Here is a 13,039-nt window from a genome sequence, read left to right on the forward strand (position 1 = left end):
TACAGAAATTGCATCCCTGTTGTAGATTTAAAAGCATTCGCTGGAGTTTTCACTATTGTTAAATCTTTGATGGGAACGTAGCCAGAGAGTAATCTTTAGTGGACCCCCCCCTTCCCTGTGTCAATGATGTCACTTCCTGTGTGAGTTACCTGGATGTAATCTACAGGGTTTTTGCCCTCGCCCTCCTCTGACACCAGCGCCTTGCCCTGCTCGCGGAGGTAGGAGCTCATGCACTCACACATTGTCTTCAGTCCGTTTGGCACTCTGCTAAAGAGCTTATACATACACGCCAGGTCTGTGTACACACACACGCACAACATCAGTACAAACACATTAGTATCCAAAGACCACCCACTACACAGAATATATTTCACAATAAATATTGAATAGCTGACATTGATGTGGTACCAAGTATGCACACGATAACAACACACATTCACACAGTGTACATTACTCTATTACTCTGCAAAATACCTCTATAACTCTGCAAAAGGTACACAAACGTCTGACAAACTTTAACATCGGGGTGAAATAGCCCTTTCATTGAAAAAAGAATAAACAATATGTGTCCCAAATGTCACCCTAGTGACTACTTTTGACCAGAGCCTAATCGTCCCCATCAAAAGTAGTTTAATGCATAGGGAATAAGGTGTCATTTGGGACAAAGCCCATAGCTGGGACTGGAGTAGTAATAGTAGTAGCGTGGCACACTGACCCTCGGTCTTTCCATTCTTGAGCATGTGGACGAGGCCCGAGTTCTCCATTTCCACGATGGTCTTCATGTGCTTGGAGATGAGCTCTCGCTCCACCACCTTGACGATGGGCTCCTCCGTCGTCTTGTCCAGGCAGTGCAGTACGCGCTCGATCTCCTCGTTTATCCGTGCCTCCACTTTCTTTATGTACACGCTCGCGCTGTTCTCTGCCAAAAACTTTTGACTTTCCATCTGGAGGGCAAACAAACACGGGGTTAGGAGCACCTTGGGAGATTGAGAGGGCATACACATTATGTATATAACATGATAGTAGGCCAACAACGTATCACCTCAAGTCAACATGCATGACACATTTGGCATTGATGCGAATGAAATGTGTGAATACATGGGTGGGTGGGGATTTCTTACAAACCTGGAAGAACTCTGCAGACATTTCTAAAAACGGGGCCTCAAAGTCCTCTTCGTAAACCGACCTTCCTTCAAGGCCTAAGATCATTAACATCTGGCATGCATTTCTGATCGCTCCCCTGAGAGAGAGAGAGTGTGTGTCAAGTACAGTTGAGTCCCAAATTGCATTCTATTATGGACCTTGGTCAAAAGTAGTGCACTGAATGTAGAAAACATTAGGAACACCTGCTCTGACCGTGTTATAGACTGACCAGGTGAATCCGAGTGAAAGCTATGATCGCGTATGTCACTTGTTAAATCCACTTCAATCAGTGTAGATGAAGGGGAGGTTAAAGAAGGATGTTTAAGCCTTGAGAGAATTGAGAAATGGTTTGCGTTTGTGTGCCATTCAGAGTTTGAACTGCAACGCTGCTGGGTTTTTCACACTCAACAGTTTCCCGGGTGTATCAGGAATGGTCCACCACCCAAAGGACATCCAGCCAACTTAACAACTGTGGGAAGCATTGGGGTCAACATTCCTGTGGAACGCTTTCAACGCGTTGTAGAGTACATGGTCCGACAAATTGAGGCTGTTCTGAGGGCAGAAGGGGATGCAACTCAATATTAGGAAGGTGTTCATAACGTTTTGTACACTCAGTGTATAGGGTGCCATTTAGGTCTGGGTCAGCTCAAAGACTATCAGATACTTTTTTAAATATAACAAAGAGCACGATGAAATAATCATGGATTAGGGTTGTGGTTTTCTTTATCGGGAGAAACACAGCATCCTTGAGCTCAGAAACTGTGGCTCTGTTCGAATTCCTTCAAAGTGCATCCTTCCTCCCTCCCTCGAAACAGTCAATGCTTAGACATGACTGGACAGATGAACACAAGCATTCCACCTCATGGCTTTCACTTTTCCAGTCATTTGTAGTGATTCCACTTATCCAGTAATTTCTTCAACAAAGCTAGGAGTTTGTGTATTTTTTTTTTTTAAAGTCGAAAGGGGCCTGTGTATAGACGGGGGTCATATACCTGTCCACCACCTCGCCCTTCCTCTCTCGTGCGATCATGTCCAGGAGGGTCTGTCGGAGGTGGTCTCGGATGCAGCCGTAGCGCACCACCTGGTCTCTGAAGATGATCAGGCCCAGGTTATAGACGTTCTCCACATTGTTCTGCTGCACGTACACCCGGTCCTGGGAAACAAGAATAAGAGAGGGGTTTTGTCAGTCAAGGTTGATCTTAGGTAAGTTTTGCATTTACCCCACTAACGGTTATGGTTAGGATTGGGAAGCTGATCTGTACTTAAGGGAAACTTCACCCCGGAGCGCGTTTGAGAACTGCAGCCAGGCAGCAATGCATTGCCAGTCCAAGGGATGGTTTACAAGACGACACTGCATTGAGAAATACAGTCAAATCCTAATAACTAAGAAGTGTGCAAGTCTGATCAGCACAAATTATGCATGTCAGCAGTTATGTTTTCTAAAAGTGTGATGATGCAGAACACATATGATGCAAAACATAGCATCAGTTTTACATTTTTACTTAGTGTTGTATCTTGAAAACGTATCTGCTGACTGGATTAAAATAATGCTATGTAACTATGTCTAGAATGAAAACGACATCCTAAAAGTTGTCCCAACTCTCTAAATACATGACTCTGGTAGCTGGTGGTGCCACTCACCATGTACATGAGGATGTCTCTGATCATGACCATGGCCGTCTGGTGGTCGTTCCAGGCTTGGTTCAGTGTTTGGAGGAAGTTATTGTTTAGTGAGTTGAGGACATCTTCCCGTACCTGTGGGGAAGCAGCAGCACAGTCAGGCAGAGCGGCATTTGTTTGATACTACACACACACACACACACACCACACCCATCTCGATTTCTCTGCATGACACAAGCTCTGTCTGTGAGCCTCTCCCTCCACAAGCTCCTCTCTCTTGAGTGTTTGCGTCACTCACTGTATGTGACTCTAAAGGACACTGTGCTCATCAACTCCAGGCAGAGACGCTATCATCATCCATTTAGTGAAACAGAGCCCAGAACACTGACTCACACACACTATCTCAATGGGAAGTGAACTCCTCTCAGCTCACTATAAATCACCCACTGATGAATCTGTTATGCTTATGTCTAGCAGCCTAAAACACCATCATCCAAATGTAAGACTTTCGAAAACATGTTCAAAACACAAAAAGCCCAATCCATCAATGCCACCTACTTTGATTTGCACAACTGTGTTAATATTGGGTACATTCAGTTGAAATCAATACATTTTTGACAGCACCTCTTCTGATTTAAACAAAACCTTAAACAATTGTAGAAGTGATCAGATGGTGACTTTTTGGACCCGAATGCCAAAACATCAAGTGAAGTTGACCCATTTTTCATACCGCACCATACCATGAGACATCCATGTTTTCATCACTGGAAAAGATAAACGGTTGAGACTGATAAATAAAAAGCTTACAAACTGGGTTGTCAAACAATTTTATAACTTCTGGGAGAAATGTACAGTATATTCAGAAATTATTCAGACCCCTTCCTATTTTCCATATTTAGTTACGTTACAGTCTTATTCTAAAATGGATTAAATAAAATGTGCTCATCAATCTACACACAATACCCCGTAATAACAAATGCGAAAACAGGTTTTTAGAATTTTTGGCATACCTTATTTACATAAGAAGCCTATCAGAAGCTTCTAAAGCCATTACATATTTTTCTGGAATTTTCCAAGCTGTTTAAAAAGGCAGTGAACTTAGTGTATGCATACTAGTGCAAGCATACTTCCAACTTCTGACCTACTGGAATTGTACAGTTATAAGTTAAATAATCTGTCTAAACAATTGTTGGAAAAATGACTTGTGTCATGCACAGTGTAGATGTCATAACCGAATTGCCAAAACTACAGTTTGTTAACAAGACATTTGTGGAGTGGTTGAAAAACTAGTTTTAATGACTCCAAGTGTATGTAAACTTCCGACTTCAACTGTACATGCTTTCAGATTGTCCCATTTATTTTCCAGCGATTGAACATTAGCTAGCAGTACGGAAGGCAAGGGCAGATCGGCCACTCGTCGCCTGATCCTCGCAAGGCACCCTGATCTTTTTCCGTGAAACCTCAGTTTCCTTCTCCAGCGAATCACGGGGATCTGGGCCAGGTTGGGTGTCTGTAGTAGTATATCCCTCACGTTCGACTCATTGAAGAAGAACTCTTTGTCCAGTTTGAGGTGAGAAATCGCAGTTCTGATGTCCAGAAGCTCTTTTTGGTCATAAGAGACGATTGCAGCAACATTATGTACAAAACAAGTTAGAAACAACGCAAAAAAACAATATAGCACGGTTGGTTATGATCTGATAAGACGGCAGCCCTCACCTCCGGCGCCACATTGTCCCATCATACTCTAGCGACTCTTGTGGTGGGCCGGGCACAGTGCACGCTGACACGGTCGCACACTCCTGTCCATATAAGGTCCTACAGTTGACAGTGAATGTCAGAGCACAAACCAAGCCATGAAGTTAAGGGAATTGTCCATAGAGCTTACGAGACAAGATTGTGTCGTGACACAGATCTGGGAAAGAGTACCAAAAAATGTCTGCAGCATTTTTAAGGTCCCCAAGAACACAGTGGCCTCCGTCATTCTTAAACGGAAGAAGTTTAGAACCACCAAGATTCTTCATAGAGCTGGCCTCCCGGCCAAACAGCAATCGGGGGAGAAGGGCCCCCAGGGAGGTGATCAAGAACCCGATGGTCACTCTGACAGAGCCCCAGAGTTCCTCTTTAGAGATGGGAGACCCTTCCACAAGGACAACCATCTCTGCAGCATTCCACCAAATCAGGCCTTTATGGTAGAGTGGCCAGACGGAAGACACTCATCAGCAAAAGGCACATGACAGCCCGCTTGGAGTTTGCCAAAAGGCACTTCTCAGAGAATAAGAAACAAGATTCTCTGATCTGATGAAACCAAGATTGAACAATTTGGCCTGAATGCCAAGCGTCACATCTGGAGGAATCCTGGAACCATTCCTACGGTGAAGCATGGTGGTGGCAGAATCATGCTGTGGGGATGTTTTTCAGCGGCAGGAACTGGGAGACGAGTCAGGATTAAGGGAAAGATGAACAGAGCAAAGAACTGAGAGATCCTTGATGAAAACCTGCAGCGTTCTGCAGCGATGCTCCCCATCCATCCTGACAGAGCTTAAGAGGATCTGCAGAGAAGAATGGGAGAAACTTCCCAAATACAGGTGTGCCAAGCTTGTAGCATCATACTCGAGGCTGTAATCGCTGCCAAAGGTGCTTCAACAAAATACTGAGTAAAGGGTCTGAATACTTATGTAAATGTCATGTTTCAATTTATTTATACATTTGCCAACATTTCTAAAAAACTGTTTTTGCTATTGTTATTACGGGGTATTGTGTGTAACACAATTAAAACACTTTTAGAATAAGGCTGTGACTCAACAAAATGTGTAAAAAGTCAAGGGGCCTGAATACTTTGGTTGTGAATTATTTTTTTACCCCAGCTGCAATAAACTTCCTCATTGCGCAGTATTTGGGCACGCAACAGACATGAACAAAAAGGGTCAACTTTGAGCACCTTTATCTCCTGGATTTTTTGGCATTTAAGTCCAAAAGTTATTTTATGACCCCTTCTTTCATGGGCAAAAATGTATGAAAAGGTTGTTTAAATCAAAAGGAATGCTGTCAAAAAGTGATTGAATTCAATTGAATTTACCCTATTTCTCTAATTGCAAATGTGGGGGACAGGAACAGAATGTCAACGGGGGGTAATTAGTTCTAATTCTGAGATGCCAATTGGGTGGTGTTTTTTTTTAAGGCCAATGCTGAAATATTGACATCCACAGCGATGATTGGTCATCTCAAAAGGTAGGCATGCCGCCCTACATAGGGCTGTTATGGTGACCGTATTACAGCAGTCATGTTAGCGGTCATCTGATGCCTATGAATGTCATTAGTAGCCTACCAAACATTCTAACTCAACACACTATTGTCCCTCTAATCACTCTGACATCAATGCAAATGCAATCGAAAATCACATTAAACACTTCATGAGAGCCCTGGCATTCAGTTTGAGCGGAATAGGATCACCTGTTGCGCAGGGAGAGCCAGCTCCTCATAGGTGGTTGATGCATGGAATAAAAGTGTTCCTGTTGCGCAACATTTCTATAGGCTATGCAATTGCGTGAGAACAACAGCGCCAATTGGCCTATATGTTTTTGCTAATGTTAGTATCACAACTGAAGTGGACAAATAACTCCAAACATAGCCTATAGGCCCAAGACCCCTGAAACATGGTTGGAGAGCCCATAGCCTACAGAGCTTAGTGAAACATGTTCTTATAAGCCCAGTCATTGCGCAAACGCACATGAAAATAGAGTTAACTTTCCACTATTTAATACAAGTGGATCCTACCTTTCCTGTGCTGCAATATTTATTGGAAAATTCGTAAAAATGAAACACATTAATCCGCTTTACAAACAGTGTAGCCTACCTGGCATATTAAAAACGTAACTGCACATAACCTCCATTCGAATGCAGGCTATGGATGAGCTTCCCTTTCATGCAACTTTTTTCAACTCATCCTTTGTCACACCATGAAGCCTTAGAATGTATTAGAAATCAAAACATATAGCCTAACGTTTGCATCACAAGTAAAGTTGCATAAAAATCTATAAATTAAGCATATAGGAGGACCTGTTTCTTCGTTAACTGCTCAACACAGAATAGACGCATATGCTCACTCCCTCATATCGTTTGATGAAAAATAACCTTTACATTTTATTCAGTTATTTTCAATTGTATTGTTCTTACTATAAAATAATGCCACAGGAATTATAAGCAAATCTTGCACGCCCATAGCCAGATCAGGGCCTAACATAAGGACGACTCAGAATATGCTATTCGTTCTTCTGAAATAGGCTACATCTTCTTCATATCATAAATGTTTCTTTAGACATGCCTAAAATAATTTGTAGGCTATATTAAATGGATTTTAGACTTTTTTTAAATGTAGATGTTCCAAAAGGTCTGCATCAGTGGATTTACTTTTTGCATCAATTACAATGAGACTGGCAGTTATTTGAACGACAATCACCCGGCTGACAAAATATCATGACCGTCACAGCCCTAGCCCTGCATAGATATTTCGTTGGCCCAGTAATATCATTGTTTCCAAAATAGTTTGCAGACGCTATAGCTTCACGGCTTCGAGATAATCTGATGCTGCTTTTCATTCAGTAGAATATGTGGTTTAAACAGGAATGTTATAGGGATCATGTGATACACAAACTATCCTCAAAGGCTATTGCCTTTGTGACGCAGTGGTCTAAGGCACTGCATCGCAGTGTTTGAGGCATCACGACAGACCTGGGTTCGATCCCAGGATGTGTCGCAACCAGGAGACCCATGAGGCGGCGCACAATTGGCCCTGCGTCGTCCGGGTTAGAGGAGCGTTTGGCTGGCCGGGATGTCCCTGTCCCATCGCGCTCTAGAAACTCCTTGCGGCGGGCTGTGCGCATGCACGCTGACGTCGGTCGCCAGTTGTACGTACACATTGGTGCAGCTGGATTCCGGGTTAAGCGAGCAGTGTGTCAAGAAGCAGTGCGGCTTGGCAGGGTCGTGTTTCGGAGGATGCATGGCTCTCGACCTTCGCCTCTCCCGATTCCGTACAGAAGTTGCAGCGATGGGACAAGACAGTAACTGCCAATTGGATATCACGAATAAGGGGTAAAAAGTACACAAAAATAAAATAAAGGCTATCACAATCACTGATTTAAAGTACCAAAAGGCAGATTGATCTGCTTTCTAGTACCTACACGACTGGACAGAACAAAACCAAAAATACAAATCCTCTATGAAACAGGAGGCTTTTTCAATCAGCCGAGCTTGTCAAAGATCAGGACTGTGTGTGTATTACTGAAAGAGGGCCTTCAAATCTCCAGTCAGATGCCTATGGGCCCTAGTGGAGCTGGGCCTTCTGATAGAGGAATTGGGATAACTTATCTAATTTCATTTCCAACTACTAAATACAAGGCTGATGAATGAACGGGAGCAACTCATGTTCTGCAAGTCCGCGGCATCCAGCCATAGTCAAACAGATCTCTGGAGCTTTTCCACAGTAAAAGGTTTAATGAGCGCTCCATTTCATCATGCTGTCAGCATACCAAACAGGCCCAACACTGAACAGGCCAAATCAGCCTTTAATTTAATATGACCTGGATTCATGTGACAGGATTTCACAAGATTTGTTTCCTTGCTTTTCAACAATTAAAATTATTTCGTGGTCAAGCTGAGTAACTTCTTGTGGTTAAGCTCAGTGACTATTCTCAGACTCCAGAGATCCTGCAAATGTACTGACGGAAAATACGCTAAAGACCTGCCAGTGATTTTATAAGGGTGATTATTACCACATACCCGCACAAATCCAGCAAAGGGGACGTTAATCCAGACCCAGGTCGTGTTCATGAGGCACCAAAAGAAAGAAAACTGGTTGAAACAGGGAGGGACTACCTGGACTCGTCCAATAAGAAACTTTTTTTCATTGTTTGTTGCAAAATGTTTTTAAACGTTTTCCCATCGCATGGGAAGCAGCACCCAGTACTGAATCAACATCCTGTCCTGCGCTGGGATGAACACATTAATCTACCACCATGCGTTCATTGTAGAGGTCGACCGATTATGATTTTTCAATGCCAATACTGATACCGATTATTGGAGGACCAGACAAGCCGATACCGATTAATCGGCCGATTTTATTATTTTATTTATTTGTAATAATGACAATTACAACAATACTGAATGAACACTTATTTTAACTTAATATAATACATCAATAAATTCAATTTAGCCTCATAAATAATGAAACATGTTCAATTTGGTTTAAATAATGCAAAAACAAAGTGCTGGAGAAGTAAAAGTGCAATATGTGCTATGTAAGAAAGCTAACGTTTCAGTTCCTTGCTCAGAACATGAGAACATATGAAAGCTGGTGGTTCCTTTTAACACGAGTCTTCAATATTCCCAGGTAAGAAGTTTTAGGTTGTAGTTATTATTGGAATTATAGGACTATTTCCCTCTATTCCATTTGTATTTCATTAACCTTTGACTATTGGATGTTCTTATAGGCACTTTAGTATTGCCAGTGTAACAGTATAGCTTCCGTCCCTCTCCTAACTCCTCCCTGGGCTCGAACCAGGACCACAACGACAACAGCCACCCTCGAAGCAGCGTTACCCATGCAGAGCAAGGGAAACAACCACAGGCTCAGAGCGAGTGACGTTTAAAACGCTATTAGCGCGCGCTAACTAGCCAGCCATTTCACTTCGGTTACACCAGCCTCATCTCGGGAGTTGATAAACAGCACAATGCTTGACGCACAACGAAGAGCTGCTGGCAAAACGTACGAAAGTGCTGTTTGAATGAATGTTTACACGCCTGCTTCTGCCTACCACCGCTCAGTCAGATACTTAGATACTTGTATGCTCAGTCAGATTATATGCAAAGCAGGACACGCTAGATAATATCATCAACCATGTGTAGTTAACTAGTGATTATGATTGATTGCTTTTTATAAGATAAGTTTACCTTGGCTTACTGCATACTGCGTAACAGGCAGCCTCCTTGTGGAGTGCAACGAGAGAGAGGCAGGTCGTTATTGCGTTGGACTAGTTAATTGGATCCCCCGAGCTGACAAGGTGAAAATCTGTCGTTCTGCCCCTGAACGAGGCAGTTAACCCACCGTTCCTAGGCCGTCATTGAAAATAAGAATGTGTTCTTAACTGACTTGCCTAGTTAAAGAAAGATTAAATAAAGGTGTACTAAAAAAAGTATTATTCATTTTTGTTTTTTATCGGCAAAATCGGTTTCCAAAAATACCGATTTCCGATTGTTATGAAAACTTGAAATTGGCCCTAATTAATCGGCCATTCAGATTAATCGGTCGAACTCTAGTTCATTGGCCTTACTTTGTTGATGAGGTGCTCGGTGACCACCTCCCGGAGGCCCGTGTAGAGCTTCTCGCCGTGTTTGTGCAGCACCATGGTGTAGGCATTCCTGTAGAGCTCCTCAAAGCTCAGCCCGCTGTTGTTCTTCCTCTGGATCTCCTGGATGGCATTCTTCAGAAGGTCCCAGATGTTGTTGACATACTTTTCGTCCATCGTCATCTGCAGCGGACAAAGGAAGTAAGAGTGAGAGGAGAACAGAGAAACGGACTGACAGGTCAAAGTTTCAGGGATCGTTGGCTCCCTCGTTTGAGGGAGAACTGGAACAAAGCAGCTTGATAAAAATTGTGGCTATGCACACAATGTCTATCAGTCTCCTGCTAGGCTAGCTTACTTCTTTAGGTGAGAGAAACAAGTCTACACTTGCTGCACTTCCGCAACCCAAAAATCCCTACTGATTTAAAGAGTAGCCTGTACTATGATGCAATATCTAACAGTTTGAGTGTAACATTGAGAAAAGAACCCCTTCTCCAGAAAATACATGATTTATATTCCGACTTTTGACCTTATGTAAACGTATATAAAACAAATCACTTTAAGGGAAACCGAGTAGGTGTGCCCCAATTTGTGTTCCTTGTGATGAACAAAAATAAATAAAAAATCGTACTGTAATATCATGATAATATTCCCAATAAGGTTTCATACAGACCATAACATGAATGAAAGCGTTTCATATTTTCCATATCATATTGCTCACGACCACCTCTAACTGTGTCTCATAACATTTCCCATTCCCCTAACTTCTCCTTTTAACTGGACAGACAGTAAATGGCACTGCAGCCAACCATCACACTCAGCTAAACATGCCATATTCACAGCTTGATATAAATCCAGTCCCCTTTGGTTGTCACGCTCAACCATGGCCTGTTAAACCTGGAGGCTCTCCAAAGTGAGGCTGGCCGAAAGATGCATAGCAAGGTGTTTGGATATGGCACCATCCACATGGGGTTGAAGTGTAGTCCATCAACTGGATGCACACACAACGTATGGATCTGTGCAAATCTGCTTTTTTGATTTAAAAGATATTTCATATCAGCGAGAAATAAGGGGCATATGTTGCGAAAACCTTTTCGCAAGCGGTGATTATTTACGTTTTTAAACTTTAAAACACAGCGTCAGAATTGTAGTTCACAGAGCCAACCGTGGGCGACGGCAACTGCTGAGAGCTAGGGGATCATTGAGGATTCAGTGGAGGCACATCCATCAGAACTGAATACTGGGCCTCCCGAGTGGCGCAGCGGTCTAAGGCACTGCATTACAGTGTTGTGGCGTTACTACAGGCTGGGGTTCGATCCCAGGCTGTGTCATTACCGGCCGTGACCAGGAGTCTGATAGGGCAGTGCACAATTGAGCCAGCGTCGTCCGGGTTACGGGAGGGTTTGGTCGGGCGGAACTTTACTTGGCTCACCGCACTCTAGCGACTCCTTGTGGCAGGCCAGGTGCCTGCAGGCTGACGATGGGACATGATCATAATCACAAAAGTGGGGAGGGAAAAAATGTAGTTTTCCTTTAAAAGACATGAATACTGATCTTCTGATTACTGATTTCATCCAATAGCTTTCGTCCATTAACTTATCAGCAAACGGTTTCCCAATGAAACTTAGACTAGCTACTTGACAGAAAGTAACAAACTGGCTATTACAATCGATGCAAAATGTTAGATAAGTTAAAGTTAATTGGGGTATCAATGTTTAATTGGCATGTAACAAAAACGTGATTCAGCAAACCATGTCATGCAAAATAACGTTACACAACAATACTCTCCGACCCACCAGTTTCTGAATTGACTAAATACAACAAACAAACAGAGGCCACAAACAAAGCTACGACGCCAAATATTTACTTAATGTTAACTAGCTAAACTAGCTAGCAATATTTTTTTCTTCCTCCGGATAAAGTGTGTACAGTAACGTTATCTAGCTAATGTTAATTAATCATTCAACAGTAACCTTACTAGCTAGCTAAGAGTTGGTAGGTAGCTAACAGTATATGAGCTAGCAAGCAGCTATCCATAACCTCTAGTAGGGGGCAGCTAGCTAACGTTACTTTGTTTACTGAAAGACCGGCCTTGCAAACTGCACTCCCAAGCTAGCTAGTTACTCGACCCTCGGCGGTCCAGTCACCGCCTGCTGGCAGGGACAGGTCCTATCAGCGGTGTGTACTTACAGGAAAGGCTCGTATTCTCATCTTGGTGTCCTTTTTGGTGCCGCCTTTGCTCAGATTGGACATGGTTACTTCGTCTGTGTGTTCTGTATTTACATGAAAATGTGATCTGGTTAGGTACAGGGAAGTATAGTTGTGGAACAGCTTCCACTAGACCTTCCTCGCTGGTCCGTAATTGGTTGTTGACAACCAAATGTCAATGTTGCTCTAACGTAGATCTCCCCACACAGCAATGGCGGACTGCCTAGCTACAGTTCTCACTGCGCAGAGCTCACACGCTGCAACTCACGCGAGACTAAGGGTATGGGCTGGATGTTGTACTTTTCTGATTAATTAAATGTGTTGGTCAATAAATTCCAAAGGGCTTTGCCAAACACGTAATTATACTATAACATAGCTAGGCCATTTATAGCAGACGCTTTCATCCAAACCGACATAGTACCTACTTTTCCCTCCTTCGTATTAAGCTAGTTTTGGGTCTCAAATTGGGACTGCCCTTCATCCATTTCTAAAATGCTGAGCTACAGAATGAACTTATATGATAGGCTTATCAAATAGGTACAAATATTAGGTAGGCTATTTCATATTCATATATTCATATTTCACAAATGCAAATGCTTAATTGTTTTTATAGCGTACCAACACCTCCATCCCGGCTTACTAGAAATGATTTGGGCTCTGCCCTTGGATGTCTGCATTGGACATCATTTGGCCTTCGTGGAGTAGCCGTGTACCACCACCCTCTCAATATA

At 42.9% G+C, this 13,039-nt stretch overlaps 1 protein-coding gene across 6 annotated transcripts in view; it reads right to left on the reverse strand.

Annotated features, from left to right (window-relative positions):
• LOC110507355 (cullin-3) overlaps positions 1-12,588 on the reverse strand; it is a 32,168-nt gene extending 19,580 nt beyond the window's left edge. For 4 of the 6 annotated variants that reach the window (XM_036964744.1, XM_036964743.1, XM_036964741.1 and 1 more), the window contains exons 1-7: positions 12,291-12,353; positions 10,089-10,286; positions 2,785-2,898; positions 2,136-2,296; positions 1,126-1,240; positions 716-944; positions 150-295 (exon numbers count right to left, since the gene is read on the reverse strand). In XM_036964744.1, coding sequence (XP_036820639.1) covers positions 150-295; positions 716-944; positions 1,126-1,240; positions 2,136-2,296; positions 2,785-2,898; positions 10,089-10,286; positions 12,291-12,353 — 1,026 coding nt within the window. Of the gene's footprint in view, positions 1-149; positions 296-715; positions 945-1,125; positions 1,241-2,135; positions 2,297-2,784; positions 2,899-10,088; positions 10,287-11,435; positions 11,454-12,290 lie in introns of those variants that run through there. The other 2 variants (XM_021587294.2, XM_036964745.1) reach the window with 2 other exon arrangements.
• Between the last annotated feature and the right edge of the window lie 451 nt (positions 12,589-13,039).

The sequence above is a fragment of the Oncorhynchus mykiss genome, chromosome 27, assembly GCF_013265735.2.
Source record: "Oncorhynchus mykiss isolate Arlee chromosome 27, USDA_OmykA_1.1, whole genome shotgun sequence".
NCBI lineage: Eukaryota > Metazoa > Chordata > Actinopteri > Salmoniformes > Salmonidae > Oncorhynchus > Oncorhynchus mykiss.